This window comes from Hypanus sabinus, chromosome 7, assembly GCF_030144855.1.
Source record: "Hypanus sabinus isolate sHypSab1 chromosome 7, sHypSab1.hap1, whole genome shotgun sequence".
NCBI lineage: Eukaryota > Metazoa > Chordata > Chondrichthyes > Myliobatiformes > Dasyatidae > Hypanus > Hypanus sabinus.
The window spans coordinates 35,742,068-35,764,166 of record NC_082712.1 but is presented as its reverse complement, the minus strand read 5'-3'; the positions used below and the strand labels follow the sequence as shown (position 1 = coordinate 35,764,166).

Here is a 22,099-nt window from a genome sequence, read left to right as displayed (position 1 = left end):
ACAAAGTCTTTCTAAATATTTATGTTTTGTGGCTCCTCCAAAGAAAAGCAGATCATGGCAGCAAGGAACCAAAAAACAGTTTGCAATTAGAGAATTGTTGGTATCAAATGTCAAATACTCATGGCAAATTTACGTGTACATAATATTGGAGGCAATCTTTTGGAGTAGTAAGAAATCAGAAATCCTACCCACAATGATTTGCTCCAAGTTTTGAATTTGCACTATGGTTTTGCCAGAATTAAAATACAGTTCAATTTGAGTTTTAAATCATTATAGCATTTTAAATTCAGGCTTGATCCTTTCCGGGAGTCTCAGAGCCTCAATCACTCCATTGGAATAATTTGAAGTGCATGGACACATAAATAAAACCAAAACAAATTGTATTCAACATTTTGATAAATGAAACTCTATAAATGACGGAAACCTGAAATGAGAACAGATAATGCTGCTGATGCTCAGCAAATCTGACAGGAGCCAACAGAAGAGAAACCAAACAAACATTTCAAGTTGATGACTATGATGAAAGGTCATTGACCTGAAATATTCTTATTTTTCTCCCGCAAAAAAAACTCTTGACCAGATTATCTCCGGAATTTATATTCAATTGTACTGTTTGATAGTACTGATAAATACTGAAATTACCATATACATTTCAAAGTTCTAACCACTGATAGCAAAAAGTCTTATTACCCATTAACATATCACTAAAAATATTAAGGTTAACTCAAATTTTTTAACTACTAGGGGACTTGACTGCACAAGACATCAGTGTCTGACAGATTGTTTACTAAGGCGTTCAAAGGGTTGCCTGTGAACTAAATTGTCATGCCTGTGACAAGTTATGCTGGGGGTTATAAAGTGCATTCAGGAAAGGGAAAAGGAGAGTTTAGATATAACAATACTCTGCTTTCACAAATAATGCATTGTGTTAATCTGTGAATGTGAAAGCCAGAAACAATACCAAAATGTTTACAGTGACAAACAAGCTTTTGTACTTTTCTTGTAAAAATATTCACTATTGTTTTACATGTATCAGTGGGAAGTTCTGCTGGCAGATAACTGAAAACATCCTAGGCCTTGATCAGTCTTTGTTAATAACAAAGTTGTTAGCACACTAATTATAACATCACCTGAAAGCCATTGGCTGCTGTTGTAGGGAGTAATAGTAGCACTTTCCTGCCACAACCAGTATGGAGATAAACTCCAGTGGAACAACTGCATGTTGTTGCCCTTTCTGAACTATTGTTAGATGTTATGCCACGTAGAATGACTTTCAGCACAGGTTGGAAGCTGCAGTCATCTTAAAGAAAGTGCAAGGTTTTCCTCCCACACATCAGAACATCAACTTCTCTCTTCCTAGCTTCTAGAGAAGCTCCAAAGACAAACTGCATTCAATGAACAAACACACACACACACACACACCCCACCCCCCACCCTTAAATGTACTGAGCTGCACAGACATAAAATCCAGTTCTTAGTGGTCACTGCCAAAAAAATTAGTAGCCGATTAGACAATATGTAAAAAGCAAAACATTCCAAGCATAAAAAACTAACTAAATGGCATCCAAATGCAGAGATACCAATACCTCAACATCTACGTTCAAAGGACAAAGGAGAATTTAATTCCACACTATAATTAAAATCTAACAAGTCTAATGTGAACTTCTGCCTCAGATTGACTTAATGGGGAATATTTCCAAGCTTTCAGTTCATAAAATTGAAACTGGAATTACACTGCTCACAACTATTTGAGTCACTAATATCCTTTAGGAAAAGATGTCCTTGCCCATTCTGGCCCCCATGTGACTCCAGACACAACAATGAGGCTGATTCTCAACTTCTTTCTCAGTTTGGCATAAGATGGGCAAAAAAGTGACAGCATTGCCAACAATAACCCATGAACAAATAATAAGATCACTTCAAGTATCAGGATTATAAGCATACCATTTCTATTTTAAAAGTGAATGCAATTTGAGAATTATTTTACTCTTTCAAAGGACATGGATTTCACAGGCTGAGCAAGCATTCTTTTCCCATTCCTAATTGCCCTTGAAAGGTGACAGTAAGCTACGAGAACCACTGCTGTCCATGACACGTGGGTATACACACAATGCTGTTAGAGTGGGAGCCTCAGGATTTTGACCCAGCAATACTGAGGGAACTGGAATATTTCCCCGCCAGGATGGCGTGTGGCTTTTTGGAAGATTATAAGATTAGCTTTTTGTCACATGTACATAGAATTATACAGTGAAATGCATTGTTTACATCAACCACCACATAGTCTGAGGATGTGCTGGGTGCAGCCTGCAAGTGTGACCATGCTTCCGATGCCAACATAGCATACCCATACTTACTAACCTTTACACGGACATCTTTGGAAAGAGGGTGGAAACACAAGCCCATGGAGGAAACCAAAGCACACAAGGAGAAACAAGAAATTGAACACCCATCACCAGCAATGTTTCCATGTGTTTGCTGTCCTTGTCCTTCTAGCCGGTAGAGGCCATGCTGTTAAACCCAGTCTCAGGGAGATGCTACAGTGCATCGAGAAGTTACACAGGCTACCTCCACACTGGACCGGATAATTTTGAAAATGTCGGTTTTGCGTAAAAACGATAGGCATCCACACTATGCATTTTTAAAAATATCTCTGTCCACATTAAAACGGATATTTCAGCGAATCTCCTCCTACTGCGCAGGACACATCTCCCGAAAACAAGCAACCTGCTCGGTGTCTAATCACGCTGTGAAAGACGGCGCGTGTTTGTGTAGTTACAGACTAGAAAAACTTAAATGATGGACAGCTGTTGGGTCTCGCGCAGAACTTAAAAGTAAAAAAAAAACAAATACTGGAGCGTACAGAGGCAACCGACAGGGAGTTCATAGACAGCATGATCCGGCTGATGACGAACATTGAAAAACTGACTAATTCTGCTTGATTAATAAAGCACCTTGTTAAATGTATAAAACATGTCTGCATCAGCATTATATTGTATTTCCATACAATGTTAAATTAGGCTGTTACACATCTGTTGTCAGAGAAGTACTTGCATAAATAGGGAAACCACCTTCATACGAGCAAGGACAGAAAACAGGGCAAAGTGAGTATACTTATTTATTCAGTAAGTTATGGGTCAAAGTATTTGGTGAGTACATTTCTAATTCTTCTGGCTTCAGTCTTGTTGCTGTCTGTTCTGAAATTGTTAGATTGCATTCAAGAAAACAATGAAATGGCGCGCTGCCATCTGACAGCGTTTTCAGATTTCTCTGGTTACCCCATCCACACTGATCTGCCCCAGTGGCATTTTCAAAATTACACACTTTGGAGAGCGTTTCTGAAAAGCTCCAGTTTTGGGGGACGAAAACGGCATTTTAGTGTGGACGGAGGGTAAAAATGAAGAGAAAAAGCTTCAGTTACGGATTTATCCAGCGTAGTGTGGACGTAGCCACGGACTGCTGCCACTGTGCACTGGTGATGGACCGTGAATGGTTGTGGACGGACAGCCTATCAATCTGGCTGTGAATGTCTCAAATAATGATGAGCTTCCTGAATGTTGTTGAACACTCATTCAGACAAGCAGAGAGCAGCCCATCACATTCCTCACGAGCCTTGTGGATAGTGATCAGGCTTTAGGGAGTTAGGAGGCAAGTTACTTGCTGCAGGATTCTATTCTCTTCATGCCTCTGTAGACCTTATTGTACATAAGGAGTAAGAGTTATGCAGCACAGAATCATGTCCTTGCTGACCAACGTGCTTCCCAAGTTAGTCCAATTAGATCAAAATTGGCTCATCCCTCAAACCTCTCTTAGCCACGAGCCTGTTCAAATGCTGTATTTGTGCCACTTCCTCTGCAGCTCATTATATTTACCTCAACACTCTCTACATGGAAAAAAAACACCACTCAGATTCCCTTTAAATCTTTCTTCTCTCACCTCAAACCTCTGCCCTCTAGTTTTAAACTCCCCTGCCCTGAAGTGAACATAGTAAACAAAAATCTACAGATAATGTACAGATTTCCATAGACTGATTATATGCACTGCACATAAAGTGACATTAGGTGATCAGTATAGAGTCATAGAACACTACAGCTCAGAAAAAGGGCCCTTGGCCCATCTAGTCTATGCAGAACCATTAATCTGCCTTGCCGCATTGACCTGAACTCATACCATAGCCCTCCATAGCCACCCCATGCAAATACCTTTCCAAGTTACTCTTACATGTTGAAATCAAACCCCAATCCACAATTGCGCTGGCAAGCCTGTTTCACGTCCTGAGCGAAATTGTTCTCCCTCATGCTCCCCTTAAATACTTCACCTTTCACCCTTAACCTATGACCTCTAATTGTTGTCTCATCTGACTTCAGTGGAAAAAGCCTACTTTCATTGACCCTGTATCTCTCATAATTTTGTATACCTCTATCAGTCATCTCCAGGGAAAAAAGTTCCTAACCTATTCAACATTTTCTTGTAACCCAGTTCCTCAACATCCTTGTAAATTTTCATTGTACTCTTTCAATCTTATTTACATCTTTCCTTCAGGAGGGTTACCAAAACTACACACAATACTCCAAATTAGGCCTCAAATATCTTGCACAATTTAAACACAAGATCCCAACTCCTGTGCTCAATGCATTGATTTATGAAGGCCAATGTGCCAAAAGCTTTCTTTAAGACCTTATCTACCTGTGATGCCACTTACAATGAATTATGGATCTGTATTCCCAGATTCCTCTGTTCTACCACACTCCTCAGTGTCCTACTGTTCAACCGTGTAAGACCTACCCTAATTGATCCTCCCAAAATGCAACACCTCACACTTGTCGGCATTCAATTCTATCTGCCATTTTTAAGCCCATTTTTCCAAATCATACTGCAAACTTTGATTGACTTCCTTGCTGTCCACTACACACTCAATTTTGGTGTAATCTACAGATCTACTAATCCAGTTTGCCACATCATCCAGACTGTTGATACAGATGACAGAACAACAGACCCAGCACCAATACTATTGCACACATTAATCACAGGCCTCCAGTCAGAGAGGCAAGCATCTACAACCATTCCCTGGCTTCTTCATGCAAACTCTGTTTAATCCAACTTACTACCTCATCTTGAATGCCAAACAACAGAATCTTCTTGACCAACCTCCCATCGGGACTTTATCAAAGGTCTTGCTAAAGTTCCTGAAGACAACATCTACTGCCTTGCCTTCAACTTTCCTGGTAACTTACTCAAAAAAACTCCACAAGATTGGTTAGATGCAACATGCTATGCACAAACCTATGCTGACTATGTCTAATTGATCCATGTCTATCCAAATACTTATACCTGATACCTTATCAGAATCAGATTTATTATTATTGGAATGTGACGTGAAATTTCTTAGCTTAGCAGCAGCAGTACAATGCAATAGATAATCTAGCAGAGAAAAAAAAAGATAAAAGATAATAACAAGTAAATCAATTATGTATTTTGAATAGATTAAAAAACAGAAATACTGCAGTTTTTTTTAAAAAGTGAGGTAGTGTCCAAGGGTTCAAAATCCATTTAGGAATCCGATGGCAGAAGGGAAGAAGCTGTTCCTGAATCACTGAGTGTGTGCCTTCAGGCTTCTGTACCTCCTACCTGATGGTAACAGTGAGAAAAGGGCATGCTCTGGGTGCTAGAGGTGCTTAATAATGGCTGCTAACTTTCTGAGACACCGCTCCTTAAAGATGTCTTGGGTACCTTGTAGGCTAGTACCCAAGATAGAACTGACTAGATTTACGACCTTCTGCAGCTTCATTCAGTCCTGTGCAGTAGCCCCTCCATACCAGGCAGTGATGCAGCCTGTCAAAATGCTCCCCACTGTTCAACTATAGAAGTTTTTGAGTGTATTTGTTGACACGCCAAATCTCTTCAAACTCCTAATAAAGTATAGCCGCTGCCTTAGAATATCTTCCAATAACTTTCACCCTAGTGATGTCAGGCTCACCAGCCTAAAATTTCTCAGTTTATTCTTAGAGCCTTTCTTAAACACCACCTTCTCTGTAATCTCTATAGGGTCCATGACCTCGCTGCTTCACATCTATGGATTGTGTCCATCTCCCGAGTAAATACAGACGCAAAAAAAAAATCTATAAGATCTTCGCCCACCTCTTTTGGCTTCACACATGGATTACAATTCAGATCTTCCAGAGGACCACTTTTGTCCCTTGCAAGTGTTTTGCTGTTAACATATCTGTAGAAGTCCTTAGGATTTTCCTTCACCTTGTCTACCAAAGCAATCTTATGCCTTCTTTTAACCCTTCTAACTTCCTTCTTAACTGTACCTTGCATTTCTTATACTCAAGTACTTCATTTTTTCCTGTCTGCCTAAACCTGCCACATGTTTTTTCTTAACCGGGACATCATCTCTTGAAAACCAAAGTTCCCTATACCTGCTATCTTAGGCTTTTATTCTAACAGGAGCATTTTACCTTGTACTGTCAACATGTCACTTTTCAGTACCTCCTGCTCACCAACTACACCTTTGCCAGAAAACAAACTGTCTCAATCCACACTTGCCAGATCATTTCTGATACCATCTGTTACGTATCCCGTAACTGGATAACTTACTAGCAAAGATAGGGAGGTCTGTTGAAGTCTGTTGTCACTATTTTCAAACGTTTTTATTTATAAAGGGACACAAAAGTAGGGTTAATACATACATTCAGATAGTGCACATCGTCAACATTCAATCTAAAGCGCGGGTATAGTAATAATCATCATTAAGAAGGGAGCTCTGCTGGTGTCTAGGGGTTAATAGATTGTCCGTTGGAAATATAAAAGTCACTCTGAAAGTCTGCAGGCCTCAGCCCTTTGAAAATAGCTGGGTTTTGCGTGGGGTGACCGAGGGAGAGAGATTGGGGGGAGAAGAGAAAGAACTTGCCGAGTCTTGATGAATCTTCTGTGAAATCAGGGAGAGTTGGTTTCCTCTCCCCGATGTTAGTTAAAAGCAGTTTTCTGTGATTCCAGCCACAAATTCCAATCCCGGAATCTAACGCACGTGGCTTCCTTCAGAATGGCTTCCTGCTGCTGCGGGATCACTCTCTCGTGTCTTCTGGGTGCGTCTGAGGGGCTGTCCCCGAGACTCTCCTTTATACTTCCTCACGGGGTCGCAGGTGTCAATCAGGTTGGGATGATGCAATCTCTCTCTCAACCAGCCCACCTTGCCCGAGGGCTTTTCACGTGGTCTCCATGAGACAATAGTTGCTGGCATCTTATTCTGTATCCCTGGTGGGACGTGCAATTTTTCACGTTTCTCTCTCTCTCACTTCCTGGGTCTACTGACCCCCCCCCCCCTCAACGGGTGCTCTTGCGATTCTCACAAAGGAGGGGGCTGGGATCATAACACATCAAATTCTAAATTTCTCCAATTTAGAATCTCAACCCTTTTCCATAATTACATTGAAACTAGTGGCATTATGATCACTAGATACAAGTGTTCTGTCACCTGCCCTATCTCATTCCCTAAAATGAGATCTAGTATGGTCATATCCTCCTTATTCCTCAGATCTACTCTTAATACCTCCTGACTAAGCACTGCCGTGACATTTGCCCTGACTAGTAACTTCACCTCCCCCGTGTTCCCTCTCTCTCTATCACAACTAAAACAATGGAACTGTAAACCACTGGCAGTCCTTCTGCATCCAAGTCTCACTAATGGCTACAACGTCATAATTCTATGTGCTGATCCATGCCCTAAGCTCATACGTCTTTCCTAAAATACACCTTATACTGAAATATGCACAGCTCAAAACATTAGTCCCACGATGCTCAACTTTTCAATTCCTGAAATTGTATGTAGGCTGAACAACATCTTCCTCCATTAACTGCTCTGGTTCCCCTCCCCTTGCAACTTTAATTTCCCCCACCCCCGTGCAGCACTAGCAAGCCTTCTTGCTAGGATAATAGTCCCCCTCCAGCCCTCCAGTTCAGGAGCAAACTGTCCTTTCTATACAAGTCCCACCTCCCCTTGTAGAGAACCCAATGTTCCAAAAATCTGAAGCCCTGCCTCCTACACCAACTCCTTAGCCATGTGTTAAGCTGTATGATCTTCCCATTTCTGGCTTCACTAGCATGAAACATGGGTAGCAGTCCTGAGATCACAACTCTGGAGGTCCTGTCCATTAACTTCACACCTCTCTTCCTGAACTCTCTTTGCAGGACCTCTCACCCATCCTAGTCATGTCACAGCTACCAACATGGACAACCACCTCTAGCTGCTGAACCTCCAACGAAAGAATACTGTTGACGCGATCCGAGATGTTCCTGACCCTGGCACCCAAGGTACAACAAACCATCCAGGAATCTCGTTCCCATCAACAGAACCGACTTTCTGTTCCACCGGCTAACGAATCCCCTATCACTACAGCTCACCTCTTCTCCCCCCACCTTTCCTTCCTGAGGAACAGAGCCAGACTCAGTGCCTTTTCTCTGTTAGATCAACACCCCCCCCAAAAAAAAAAACAATATCTAAAAGCAGTATACCTGTAGTTGAAGGAAATGGCCCCTGGGGTACTCTGCACTGACTGCCTATCCCCTTTCCCCCTCCTGGTGGTCACCCAGTTTCCTGTGTCCTGCACCTAGGGTGTAATTACCTCACTGTATGTCCAGTCTATCAACCACTCAGCCTCCCAAATAATCTGGAGTTCATCTTTTTCCAGCTCCAACTCCTAAAGGTAAAATAACCAATAATATCACCAATACCAAACATTTTTCTCAGATATATAAAGAGGAAAAGAGGGGCCAGAGTAGTTATCAAATTGCTGGAGAACGAGGCTGGAGAAGTAGCAATTGGGGCAAGGAAGTCGCGGATGAACTACAGAGATATTTCATTCATTTTCACCGTGGAAGACACTAGCAGTTTGCCAGAAGTTTAAAGAGTGTCAGGGGGCAGAATTAAGCACAATTGCTATTACTAGGATGGTTTTTGGAAGTTAAAAGGTCTGAAGGTAAAAAAGTCACCTGGACCAGATGGACTACACCCCAAGATTCCGAAAAAACCCCACTATAGTCTGGCAAGGTTCCAGAGGTCTGAAAATTGCAAATGTCACTCTGCTTTTCAAGAAAGAAGAGGCACAGAAGCAGGGAAATTATAGGTCTGTTAGCCTGACCTCAGTGGTTGGGAAGATGTTAGGATCTATTACTAAGTATGAGGTTTCAGGGTGCATGGGGACACATAATAAAATAGGCCAAAGTCAGCATTGTTTCATTAAGATGTCTGACAAAGATATTAGAATTCTATGAGGAAATAACAAGCATGTCAGATAAAGGAGAATTGATGGATGTTGTGCATTTGGATTTTCAGAAGGCCTTTGGCAAGTTGCTGCACACAAGGCTGCTTAACAAGAGCCAATGGTACTACAGGAGAGGTTCAAGCATTGGCTGATTGTCAGGAGACATAGAGTGGGAATAAAAGGGAGCCTTTTCTGCTTGGCTGCCAGTGGCAAGTGGTGTTTCAAAGGGATCTGTGTTGGGAGCTATTCTTTTTCCATTGTATGTCAATGATTTGGATTACATAATTAATGGTTTTGTGGATGATATAAAGATAAGTGAAGGGGCAGGTGGCGTTGAGGAAGCAGAGAGGCTGCAGAAGGACTTAGACAGATTAGGAGAATGGGCAAAGAAGTAGCAGATGGAATACAGTGTCGAAGTGTATGGTCAAGCACTTTGGTACATAGAACATAGAAATCTACAGAACATTACAGGCTCTTCGGCCCACAATGTTGTGCCAACTATGTAACCTACTCTAAAGACTACCTAGAAGGACTGGAAGAAGGAACTAAAGTGTAGACTAGGTTCTAAGCAGGCAGAAAATTCAAAACTCTGAGGTGCAAAGGGATTTGCAGGCTAAGGAAGTTCAATGCATTGTTAACATTCATTTCAGGACTAGAATATAAAAACAAGGATGTAATGTTGAAGCTTTATAAAGCACCGGTGAGGCTTCACTTGGAGTATGTGAGCGGTTTCAGAAAGGATGTGCTTATTTAAGAAAGGATGTGCTGACGTCGGAGACGGTTCAGAGGAGATTCACGAGAGTGATTCTGGGAATGAAAAGGTTATTGAACGAGGAACATTTGTAGGCTCTCGGCCTGTATTCACTGCAATTTAGAAGAACAGGGAGGGGGAGATCTCATTGAAACCCACCAAATATTAAAAGGCCTAGATAGAGTGGAAATGGAGAGAATGCTTTCTATAGTGGGTGAGTCTAGGACTAGAGGGCACAGGCTCAGAATAGAAAGATGTCCATTTATAATGAAGATGAGGAAGAATTTATTTAGCTAGAGGGAGGTGAATCTGTGGAATTTGCTGGCACAGGCAGCTGCGGAGGCCAAGTCATTGTGTGTAATTAAGGCAGAGTTGATAGGTTCTTGATTAGTCAGGGCGTGAAATGTTACGGGGAGAAGGCAGAAGAATGAGGTTGAGAGTGAAAATGGATCAGCAATGATGGTGTTACAGTCTTAACACGGTCTGTTGGAAGATCAGCGGGATGCACTTCTTGCAGGTGTAGTTGTCAAAGACACTGGAGGTGTCCCTGCCTTCTCACATCCTGCAAGAGGAGCATTTCACTATCCTGCCTGGCATTCCCACTGCTCAAAATGTGCAATAGGAAAGAAAGAAAAATTAATTGAAGAAAAGAAAATTAAGGGGAAAACAGCCTCCACCTGTCCTTGCCAGAGCCTTGAGCCAAAGCATCAACTCCCCGCTCCAACTGCTGCTCTGCTTAAACCTAATCTCTGCTTGTCCTTGCCAGTTGCCAAATCGTGCACAATTCTGTGTCTCCTTGGGAACTGTGGTGCGCAAAAAGTGCTGACCGTGCCCACTCATTTCTTCTAAACTCTCTCTCCCTCTACACAGTCTGGTTAGTCCTCAAGAGTGCAGTGCATGCATAGCCCCCCTTATTTTGTAAACCCCTACTGGGCAACAACTCAGCCTTCCTCATTCTAGGAAAAGCAGTCCCTGCCTAACCAGCCCTCTCCTTATAACTTATGCCTCTAGTCCCAACAACACTTCGGGCAATGTGGCATGATAAGACTTGCTGATTTGATACAAAGAACGCATTTCACTGTATGTCTTGGTGTGTATGTGATAAGTAAAGCCCATCATTTATCTTTCCATTGATCTATCCCACTAAATGACCACTAAATATCTGCTGCCACTGTTCTAAACTTTTTAAAAGAATTACATTTTATCGAGTGCAAAAGGCTGAGCTCTGAGTTTCATTCATTATGCTCCATATACATTTCACTTAATGAAGTATTTTTGTCCTGAGAGAACACCAAGTGTTGGGTTCAACTGATGGTGCTTTGTTCATGATGCAACCCTGGTAGGTTAATGGCTCCTGCCAGATCAAAGAGCAATGGGAAGAAACAGTGGTGACTTACTCACAGTCATGTAGCTGGGCCCACAGATCTGTGAAAGGGCATCGAGCTGGATGGAATAATATGCAGATACAGAACAACAATCACCACAACAACTGTATGATGACACTTACCTTCCAGATGGATCTTCCCCCATTTTAACTCAGACATGGCAGAATATTGATTGTTCCTCCCACAAATACATCAACTCTGTTCACTACGGTTAATCCCTCCAGATGTAAGCTCCACACTCCAATCACTGAGTGAAAGTTTCTTTCATATTCCTCAGCTGGTTTGTTACCAAGAGATCTCTGCCAATTAAACTTCTGATTCCAATATTCACTTTTTACATTAAGTACCAAGTCTAACTCTTCCAGAAGTAAACTTATTGAGATCCATGGACACAAGATCCAGCTCTTCTAATAATTACCACCAAAAAAAAATTAGCAACTGATTGGAGAATTTGAATAAAAGTCAGTCATTCCAAGGACAAAGATCTAATAATCACATGGGAAACCAAAAGGTAAAAAGGCACCAAGATTTAAAAACTTACAGAAGGCACTGAGGAGAATTTAATTTCAAACTGATTAAAATCCAGTTAGAGTTGTATACCAATTCATGGTTGCTTCCTTATGACTTAATCACTTTTTTGTTACACCGACCCAGTAAAATTTCTTCATTAATTTTAAAGAGTTTCTTTCAGGAGATGATTAAACATTCAAACTGAGGAAGTTCTCACCCTCAATAAATAATGGTTAGCCTGTCCTCCATCAACACGAAGACAGTTTATTGATGTATCCAGCCAACAATAAACTGTGTCCCTCCCAAACAGCAGACACCTGCAAGGGGATCAGCTGGCTTCACTCTCCTCTCCACCACATCAGCAAGGGTAGAAGGGGAGATAAGCTGATAGGTGGCTAGGTAGAAGTTTTATATTGACCTACAGATAAGGTATAGTGCACACACTAAACATTGCACCAGCCTCTACAAAACAATGAGAGGAGGGGATATAAACAATGAGATGTGATTCCAACTTTTAATTGCCCCACTCAATTGGACTCTAAGTACTGAAGCAACAGTCAAATAAACTTATTGATGGCACTCCCCCACTGGAGCCTTACCTTGCACTGGTCACGCAAGAGAGCCAAGGTAGGAAAACATTAACTATGTTGTCAGTGATGTGCAAGGTCAGAATCTGAATACCTGCGGGAAGTATAGATCAAGCCAATTCTTCCACTCACCTCCTTCCTCTCCTTAGTAGAAAATGGAGTTTGCTTGCAAGTCACTGAGAATGTCTTTGAAAACATTAGTGAGCCAACGGCCTGGGTGGAACAGACAAAAGGTTTAACAAGTCAGACATACATTACATTTAAATTAAGAAAGAAGAATGAGAAATCTTAAAGTGACATTTCAGATCAACTGGCTTGCAATTAAAATTCACACACTTATGCCGTCCAATAAATCAAAGCAATGCATTCATTTTTAGACAGATACAAAGCACAAATATCCACTTGTTATCCAACTGGCCGACGCGTGCCAGTTAAGTAGATTTCAGACAGAGGCCAGTTTCCAATACCAGCAAAACTTCATTGCCATGACAACAGGGGTTAAATATACAATAAATGCTTTCCTTTCTATGGCATCAGCCATGGAGCTTAATCTCCCAAACAGCCAACAAATTACTGGTCAATTAAATATTTATTAATGAATGCATTTGCCTACATCTGGAGACTGGAAAATTCCACATTGGTGAATGAATGACTGAAGCATCAGCTAACATTACAATGGTCTGCATTACTGACCAAATCATTGACTGATAAAAGTAACAGGCTGAACTTTATAGACACCAGTGTCAGTTCTTTCTCAGAATTAATTGCTCGGGCGTGTATTGTAAATAAATTGTCAATTTTTAAAAGTTATACAAGAGTAAAGTTTGACAAAGGATCAAGTTTAATTAACAAACATGTTGGGTTTTAAAATAACTCTTAACTGAGTCTTTGTAAATGTGTCAATCAAAAGACGGCTAGGTTTGTACGGGGAAAACAAGGGGCATCAGCCCACTACACAAAACTGCTGTGTCATAAGAGACAGTGGATGAACAGATTCTAATCTTGTTATCACGCGTGAATGGCCAAAACAATAAAAGGAACAAGAGTTTCAGATTGAATCATTGACTTTTTTTGGGTGTCAATCCCCCATCTCTCCCTGCAAGACACACTCAGCATGGAGCCTCTGCTTGTAGCTGACAGCTCTCAGAGAACTAATCACAGTGGGGGAGGGGAAGTGCAAGGGTACAGAGAGCAGAAGATGACACTAGCCTGTGTAATCTAACCATTACAGCCTCTTCCCACCAGGCTGCTTCCAACCAGATAAAAGCAAGCCTATACTTCAAATTAAGTGGTGGTTTGGAATTCTTGCGAACTCATTTTCCAATCTGCAAAACGATGAAACCCAAGTCTGCTCCACTGTGAGCTGGCTTTTGTTTTTAACACTCAGCCAACTATGAAGTAATGCTCAGGTTTTCAGCAAGTGTAACTGCTGCAAAATTATTGGGAAGTCAAAAACATCGTTCATGCATAATCCTGTAATAAATGCATAGGGATTTTAAAAATCCAGGAGTCATTAAAATGTGGAACTTGTTTCTGCAGGGAAAGATAAAGATGAGCTTTGTGTGTCACATATACAACATAGAGATATCAAATCAAGTTTACTTATCATTCAAACCATACGTAGATACAGCTGAACGAGACAGTGTTCCTCTGGGCTCACAGTGCAAATCATTCAAAATAGCAAGCAAACATTTTAAAAAAGCGAGTAACATAATCAAATTAGTGAGCAAAGAAGCATATTTACTCAAAAGAAAACATGTATAATCCGAGACCTTGAGCAACAATCTATCACAATCAAGTTTATTGACACTGGCATGTGTTGTGAAATCTATTAACTTAGCAGCAGCAGTTCAATGCAACACATGATAATATAGAAAGGAAATAAAGAAGTATATATGTATATTAAATAGTTAAGATTAAAAATAGTGCAGAACAGAAAAAAATATATTTTAAAAAGTGAGGTAGTGTTCATGGGTTCAATGTCCATTTAGGAATCACATGGTAGAGAGGAAGAAGTTGTCCCTGAATCATTGAATGTGTGCCTTCAGGCATATGTACCTCCTTCCTGATGGTGACAATGAGAAGAGGGCATGTCCTAGGTGATGGGGGTCCTTAATAATAGACACCACCTTTCAGAGGCACCACTCCTTGAAGATGTCTTGGATGCCTCGGAAGCAAATACCCAAGTTGGCGCTGCTAATTTTACAACTTCCTGTAGCTTCTTTCAGTCCTGTACAGAAGCCAAGCCCCCCAATACCAGACAGTGATGCAAGCTGTCAGAATGCTCTCCACACTACGTCTATAGAAGTTTGATTGTTTTGGGTGACAAACCAAATCTCCTCAAACTCCTAATGAAGTATAGCCACTGACTTACCATCTTTATAGCTACATTGATATGTTGGGGCCAGGTTAGATCCTCAGAGATCTTGACACCCAGGAATTTGAAATTGCTCACTCTCTCCACTTCTGATCCCTCTATGAGAAATGTTCGTGTTTCTTCATCTTACCCTTCCTAAAGTCCACAAACAGCTCTTTCAGTCCGACTGACGTTGAGTGCAAGGTTGTTGCTGCGACACCACTCAACTGGCTGGTATATCTTGCTCCTATAGGCCCCCTCATCTCCATCTGAGATTCTACCAATAGTTGTATCATCAGCAAATTTATAGATGGCATTCGAGCTACACCTAGTCACACAGTCACGGGTATAGAGAGAGTAGAGCAGTCAGTTAAGCACACACCCGAGGTGTGCCAGTGTTGATCATCAGCAAGAAAGAGATATTATCACCAATCTGCATAGATTGTGGTCTTCTGGTTAGGAACTAGAGGATCCAAATGCGGAGGGAGGTACAGAGGCCCAAATTCTCTAGCTTAACAATCAGGACTGTGTTAAACACTGAACTACTGTCAACAAACAGCATCCTGACACATTGATGGAACAGTCTCCCAGTAGTGAAAAGATGCACGTAATCCAGCCTGTCATTCCATCGCTCGAACCCGGGAGGGCAACACCAACGACAGAAGGCAGGCTCCAGCAGAGCTCAACCATGCCGTCGTGCTTCCACGTCTCTCACTAGGTCTGTGGCATCAAGCACGACTGAGGCCTGAGGCCAGTTCCTCACTACAACTGAGGCTGCACAGTTCCCATGTCAACTCTCCCTCCACCAGACAAGTGTAACAGGCCTGCAGCAGGTAACATTATCATTGTCCAACAGAGTCTGGCAATCGCGAGTCAAGTGTGCAAGGCAACCTCCCATGGTCATACTTCACCGACTCCGATGCTTCCGAGTAGCATGCGGCAACAGAATCTGCAGCCCCCAGATGGAGCAGCACTGCTGTACCTGATGTTCTTAGAATAGAATTGTCTTCAGATTGTATAAAATCAAAACTTACAAGAAAAATTTTTGCCACATACATCAATCAAATCAGCAAGGATTGCACTGAGCACCCAGCAAGAGTTGCTGCACTTCTAGAAACAACATAGCATGCCCACAATTCACTACCCCAACCATACATTTTTGGAACTGGAACACCGAAAGGAAACCCATGGAGTTACAGGAAGAACGTACAAACTCCTTACAGACTACGGTGGTAATCAAACCGTGATCTTACAGCAGGTGCTGTAAAGAACATGGCTAACCACCACGCTACCATGTTGCCCCAGAATTGTTGAGGCAGCAATACAGATGCATTCAAAGTTAAATGGGTAAGGAACTTCCAAGAGCCAGAGAGATGCTGCCCTTTTCCCTCCGGAGGCCTTAAACATCCTCGAAGGTTTTCCCTCTGTTGCTAAGCTAATCTATTCCCATATCAGAGTACAGACAGGAGTGTTTCAAGAGTCTGATCACACTACAAAGCAAACACAGCTGGGAATTGCCAAAGAAAGAGAGATTTCAACCAATGGAGAATAACAAGCTCAATATTAGGATGTAGATTCAATGACATTTCAATATAATCTCTTTAAAATTCATTTGTCAAGGATAGTTTTCTCTAGTTCTGTAAAAATAAGAGTTGAATAGCTAGTGCATTCTACTCAACTTTAGTTACAGAAGCAATTGGAAGTATGGTTTCTTTACATGCACTCTTTCCATGGAATCTCAGGAAGCAGGTCACTGAAATGCTGTATAATTAATTTTCCAGGAATCTGCAGACAGCTTGGTTGCCTTGGGCCAGACACACAGATTCTCACCACACACCATATGCTGTAAGGGTACTGTTCCAAAGCAACATACTCGGAAGCGTGTAAGCCGCAGCTTTAAAAATGCTGTGGAGCACAGCATTTAAAAAGTGTTGTCTGTGGCACTCTGAAGCAAAACTGCAGCACAAACTGGACCTTCTCAAATCTTTCTTGGTGTGGCCTCATGAAAAATACTCTCAACTTTTCATAGCCAGAAATTATGGTTGCAAGTACATGTAAAATTATTTTTACACCAAACACAAGGTACGTTTTATGGTTTGAACTGATTGAAACATTGCTTGGTTCAGTATTGGTAAAGTTGGTGGTTGTATATTCAAATCCCACTGCTGTTCATAAGGAGTTGGTATAATTTCCCTCATGAGCATATGGGTTTTCTCTCTGTTCTCCAGTTTCCTCCCACATTCAAAACATGTGGGGTGTTAAGGTTAGTAAATCATGGGCATGCTATGTTGGTGTCAGAAGCATGGCCACACATTTGCAGGCTTCCTCCAGCACCTCCTTGGACTGTGTTGGTTGTTGATGCAAAGCATTTCACTAAGTTTTGATGTTTCCATAAATATATGGAAATAAAGCTAAGTTTTAAATCTTCAGTACTTGGGAACTAAGGCACTGTTGTTTTGTCCAGAGGTGCATGTTCTCAGGTACATCAAGCCCTGTCACTACAGTAGGGAAACAAAATCCAAGACCATCCTTCAACACAAGAAATTCTGCAAATTCTGAAAATCCAGAGCAACACACACAAAATGCTGGAGGAACTCAGTGGGCCAGGCAGCATCCATGGCATGGAATACATGGTCAATGTTTCAGGCACAGACCCTTCATCAGGACAATTCCTCAAGTTCCTCTCCACAGATTCACATACAAAATTCATACACTACTGAGTGACTGCTTCACTGTCAGAGGTACTATTTAAAGATTCAATAGGTCATTCCACTCCTCAAAGGCATCTGGGTGAAGAAGTTTTCTCCTCATCTCAGTTCTAGATGGCCAACCACTTCGGTGAAAACTGACTCCTTGTTTTAGACACTGTAGGCAGTGAAATATCAATTCCACAGAGTTTATAGACCAAAGAAAAGGCCAATTCAGGCTGACCAAGACGCTCAGTAAACTACCTCTGGTCGTCCATTTTTGATCCACATCATTCTAAACCATTCTTGCCCAAATATCTTTTAAACATTGTAAATGTATTCGTCTGGTACCACTTCCTCTGGCATCTTCTGCCTTTCACTCACCACCTTTGTTTGAAAAACTTGCCCCTCACATCCATGTTAAATCTCACCCCTCTCAACTTCAACTTTAATTTTGGACTTCCCTATCCTGTGGGGGAAAAGTCTGTGCTCATCTACCTCATGATTTTATAAACCTCGTCTAACTCAGCATTTAGCCTCCTTCACTCCAAAGAAAAACAGTTCTAACCTATTTAACTTTCCTTTATAACTTCAACCCTCCAGTCTCAGAAACATCCTCATGAATCTATTCTGCACTTTTGCCAGCTCAATTACATCTACCGATAATGTGGCAACCAGAATTGCACACACTAGTCTAAGTGCAGTCTAACCAACACTTTGCACAATGCTGCATGATGTCCCAAACTTGTAGTTAATACCACAGCTTTAAACAAGGCAAGATCACTGCTCTGTCTACCTCTATTCCCATTCACAGGGAACTACTTATTTGTATCCCAAAACCTTTCAGTTCAACAAAACTCCTTGGGGCTCTAGGTTTAACTTCACAATAGGGTTAAACTCAATCTGCCACTCCTCCACTCACTTTCACAGTTGATCAGTAACTTTAGACAACCTTCTTCACTCTCCACTAAACCACCAGTCTTTCCTGCCAAACACTAGATGAATTCTATTTCAAATACTGTTCTGAAGCGCAAGGTTCCAACCCAGTCACTTTTCTCTCCCCAGACAGTGCACCATCATTCTGGCTCGCTCCCTATATTACAAGGATATACAACACTTCCTTTGGTATGGAGATCAGACCTGTACACCAAATTCCAAATGCTCTTTCACCAGGATGCAATACAATTAAAGCACGACACTGTGACTCTTGGTCTGTATGTAAATGATACCATGTGTGTATTTTAACGTCATTCCCAGCATCCTGATATTTGAATTTTATCCCTAATTAACAAGCATCAAAATAAAATACAAGAAACTCGAAATCCAATGCAATACACAAAAAATGCAGAAAGAACTCAGGTCAGGCAGCTTCTATGGAAAAGACTGAACAGTTGACATTTCAGTCCAAAACCCTTCTTTAGAACTGAGAAGGAATGGGGGGTGGGGGGGCAGAAGAGAGAAGATGCCAGGATCAAAATAGATCTGCTCATTACCATTTTTTCTGCGTTATGTTCCCTACATTACTTGATTCTGATTATTGGCTGTGAATTCTCTTAGTCCCTTAATTAATGCAATTCCTTCCTTCAGTATCTTAAAGAATCACTCACTGTGACCAGCAAGCTATCAAATCATGTAAAATACATATTATGATAAAATTACAAAAATAGACCACCAAGAACTGCACTCAATGGGAGCACATAAAAATTAGCACTTATGCTCTGCATTAAAATCCTCCACTGGTCACTCTTTGTCAACATGCAACAAGGTATGAAGGTAAAACTTCAGCCTTCCCTTATGATAAGGACAGTTACAACTATATCCATAGCAGCAAAAATAATCATTATGATGGCCTGCAAGCACGATTTATTGGACTAATATAGACATTCCCACCAACTTAACAAAATGCGCCGTGGGCTAATAGCATACCAGAGCCTCAATTTTCACCAACAGTGGTCCCCCAGTTTTAAGCTTGTTTCACAGCCTGACCTACCCCTCACACCACAGATGTGGGGCTCGGAGTTAGATCTCTTTAAATTATTCAAACACAGGGTTCCAAACAATGGCCGGGATTTACATAGGAGGCAGATGGTGGCTAATTATAAACCAAAGGCCCGCTTGATATTATTATTGTTGCCATGTCAGTTTTAACAATGAAGGAGAGACAAGCCTCTGCTGTGAGGTTCCCAATAACTGCAGTCAGGAGTAGCTGATTTCACTGGTGGGTATTAAAGGGATAATTGCCCTGGACCCTCACCATGGTAACTGGTCCTGTTTCTCACCACATACCCCCAAACACGTTTTTCCTGCTATGGTCCAAACCCAGAGCTCCTTCCCAGCATCAGAATAGCCCCAATAGACTCCATGTGGTAGTCTGACAATATGCTCTTAAATCAACTACATCCTCAAAATGCTGCATATTTCAACCAAGTTCAAGTTTTCAGGCACTATTTCATGACAGCCCAATGTAAGGTGTGCAGAAAGAAAACTTGTACTGGATCTTAGTTAAGCAACTCAAATACTAAAGTTTTTCACTCTTGTTTCCAAATCCTTTGACAACTTCTCTGTAACTCTGAACTTTTCTGAGCCTTACAACTCTCAAAGATAAGTGTATTCATTCACTTCTAGGCTTAGACATCCTGAAATGTTAATTTCTTTTTTAAAAATAAGCTATAGGCACTGGAATTTCCTTCCTAAATCTCCAATTCTATTTTTTAAATGCTCCTAGAACTTCAGGTATTGACCAAGCATTTAGTAATCTGACCCTCAATCTTTAGCGATGCACCATAGAAAGCATCCCATCCAGATGCATCAAAGCTTAGTGCGGCAATTGCTCTGCCTGAGATCACAGGAAGCTAGAGTTGTGGACACAGCTCAGCACATCAGCTAAATCGGCCCCTCCCCTTCCGTGGACTCCGCTTACACTTCTCACTGCCTTGGTAAAGCAGACAACATAATCAGGGACCCCACTCACCCTAAACATTCTCTCTTCTGCCCCCGATTGGGAAAATGGTACAAAAGCAGGTATAACCGGGCTCAAGGACGACTTCTACCCTGCTGAAATAAGTGCTTTGAAATGTCCATTAATACAAGATGGATTCCTGACCTCACAATCTACTTCATTATGGCTTTGCATCTTGTTGTCTACCTGCACTGCACTTCCCTTGTACCTAACATTTGTGATACGTCATTCTGCATTCCCTTATTGTCTCCCCCTGTATCACCTCAATGTGCACCGTTATGATGAAATTATCTACATGGATACTAGAAATGCCAGAAATAATAAGCAGGCCATTCACATGAACTATTAAAAGATTATTGACCTGAAATATTTACTTTCTTTTTCCACTGATGTCGCCTGACATGCTAAATGATTCTAGCATTTTCTGTTCTTGTTTTATATTTCCAGCATCAGATTTCTGCTTCCAGATAAAAAAAAAAGATGTATTTTGTTCCATATTTTTTGGATAGCTCCCAAAACAGCATGGCTAACTTCAGGCTTCAAGTGAAGGACTTTGGAAATTTGGATCTCCAACAGGTTTTGGAGGAGACAAAGCAAAAAAGATGGATTTTAATATTGTTGGATCTAGTGAAATGATCCAGAGGGTCTTTGGAAGTCAAGAATGAGGCATTTCCCAAGTAGTATCCCAGTTACTGCCATCTCCCTGGATGTCAAAAAGGCCTTTGATAGGGTTGAGCGGAGATTTTTAACCACAGCCTTGTCATTCTTTGGGTTTGGCTCCATCTTTAAATCATAGATTAGAATTTTGTAAAAAAAAACCCTAAGGCTGCAATTATTAAAAATGGTATCATATCCCTATTTTTCAACATTTCACGGGGTACATGCCAAGGCTGCCCCCTCTCCCCACTGTTATTTACAATTTTTTTTTGGAACCGTTGGCAATCATGATTAGAGCAGATCCAAATATTAGGGGGGTGAAGGGAAGCGGAAAGGAGCATAAGTTGATGCTATATGCTGATGATACTTTATTACTGATTAGTGACCTAATTCCTTAACCACACTAATGAAAACAATGCAATTATATTCTGAAGTGTCTGGTTATAAAATCAACTGCAGTAAATCTGAGGCTATGCCAATGTCAAAATTGTACTATTCAAATTCAATATCTGTTTAATTTCAGATGGGTGCCAGTTGGAATGAAGTATCTAGGGGTCAAACTCAGTCAGAATTTGGATGTAATAATTACTTTAAATTATGATCCATTATTGAGTAGGATAAGAAATAATCTGGATAAGTGGGGGGCACTGAGACTGTCACTCTGGGGTAAAGTCAATGTAGTTAAAATGGTCTTAGCACCTCAATTTAACTATCTTTCTATGATGCTTCCTTTAAATATTTCAGATTTGAGCTACAAGCAATACAACAAAACTATTAGTGATTTTCTATGGGATAAAAAGAAGCCCAGAATTAAAGTGAGTAAAATGTGTATGTTCAGGGACATGGGTGGGCTTAGTCTGCCAGAGGTCAGGACATACAAATTATCCTTTGAACTGACCGTTAGCTAAACATTGGGACAGGGCTGATGTTGATTTAGACTGGGTAGT

The 22,099-nt window shown here is 41.2% G+C and overlaps 1 protein-coding gene across 15 annotated transcripts in view; it reads right to left on the bottom strand.

Annotated features, from left to right (window-relative positions):
- lhfpl2b (LHFPL tetraspan subfamily member 2b) overlaps nucleotides 1–22,099 on the bottom strand; it is a 197,455-nt gene that overhangs the window by 150,530 nt on the left and 24,826 nt on the right. For 10 of the 15 annotated variants that reach the window (XR_009513074.1, XR_009513075.1, XM_059974468.1 and 7 more), the window contains one exon: nucleotides 12,626–12,706. The exons of 3 other annotated variants lie outside the window; for them this stretch is intronic. Coding sequence is in view for 2 of the 12 variants with exons in the window: in XM_059974479.1 (XP_059830462.1) it covers nucleotides 12,626–12,706 (81 nt within the window). In the remaining 10 variants the exon portion in view is untranslated. Of the gene's footprint in view, nucleotides 1–12,625; nucleotides 12,707–12,829; nucleotides 12,866–22,099 lie in introns of those variants that run through there. 2 more of the 15 variants (XM_059974473.1, XM_059974478.1) reach the window with 2 other exon arrangements.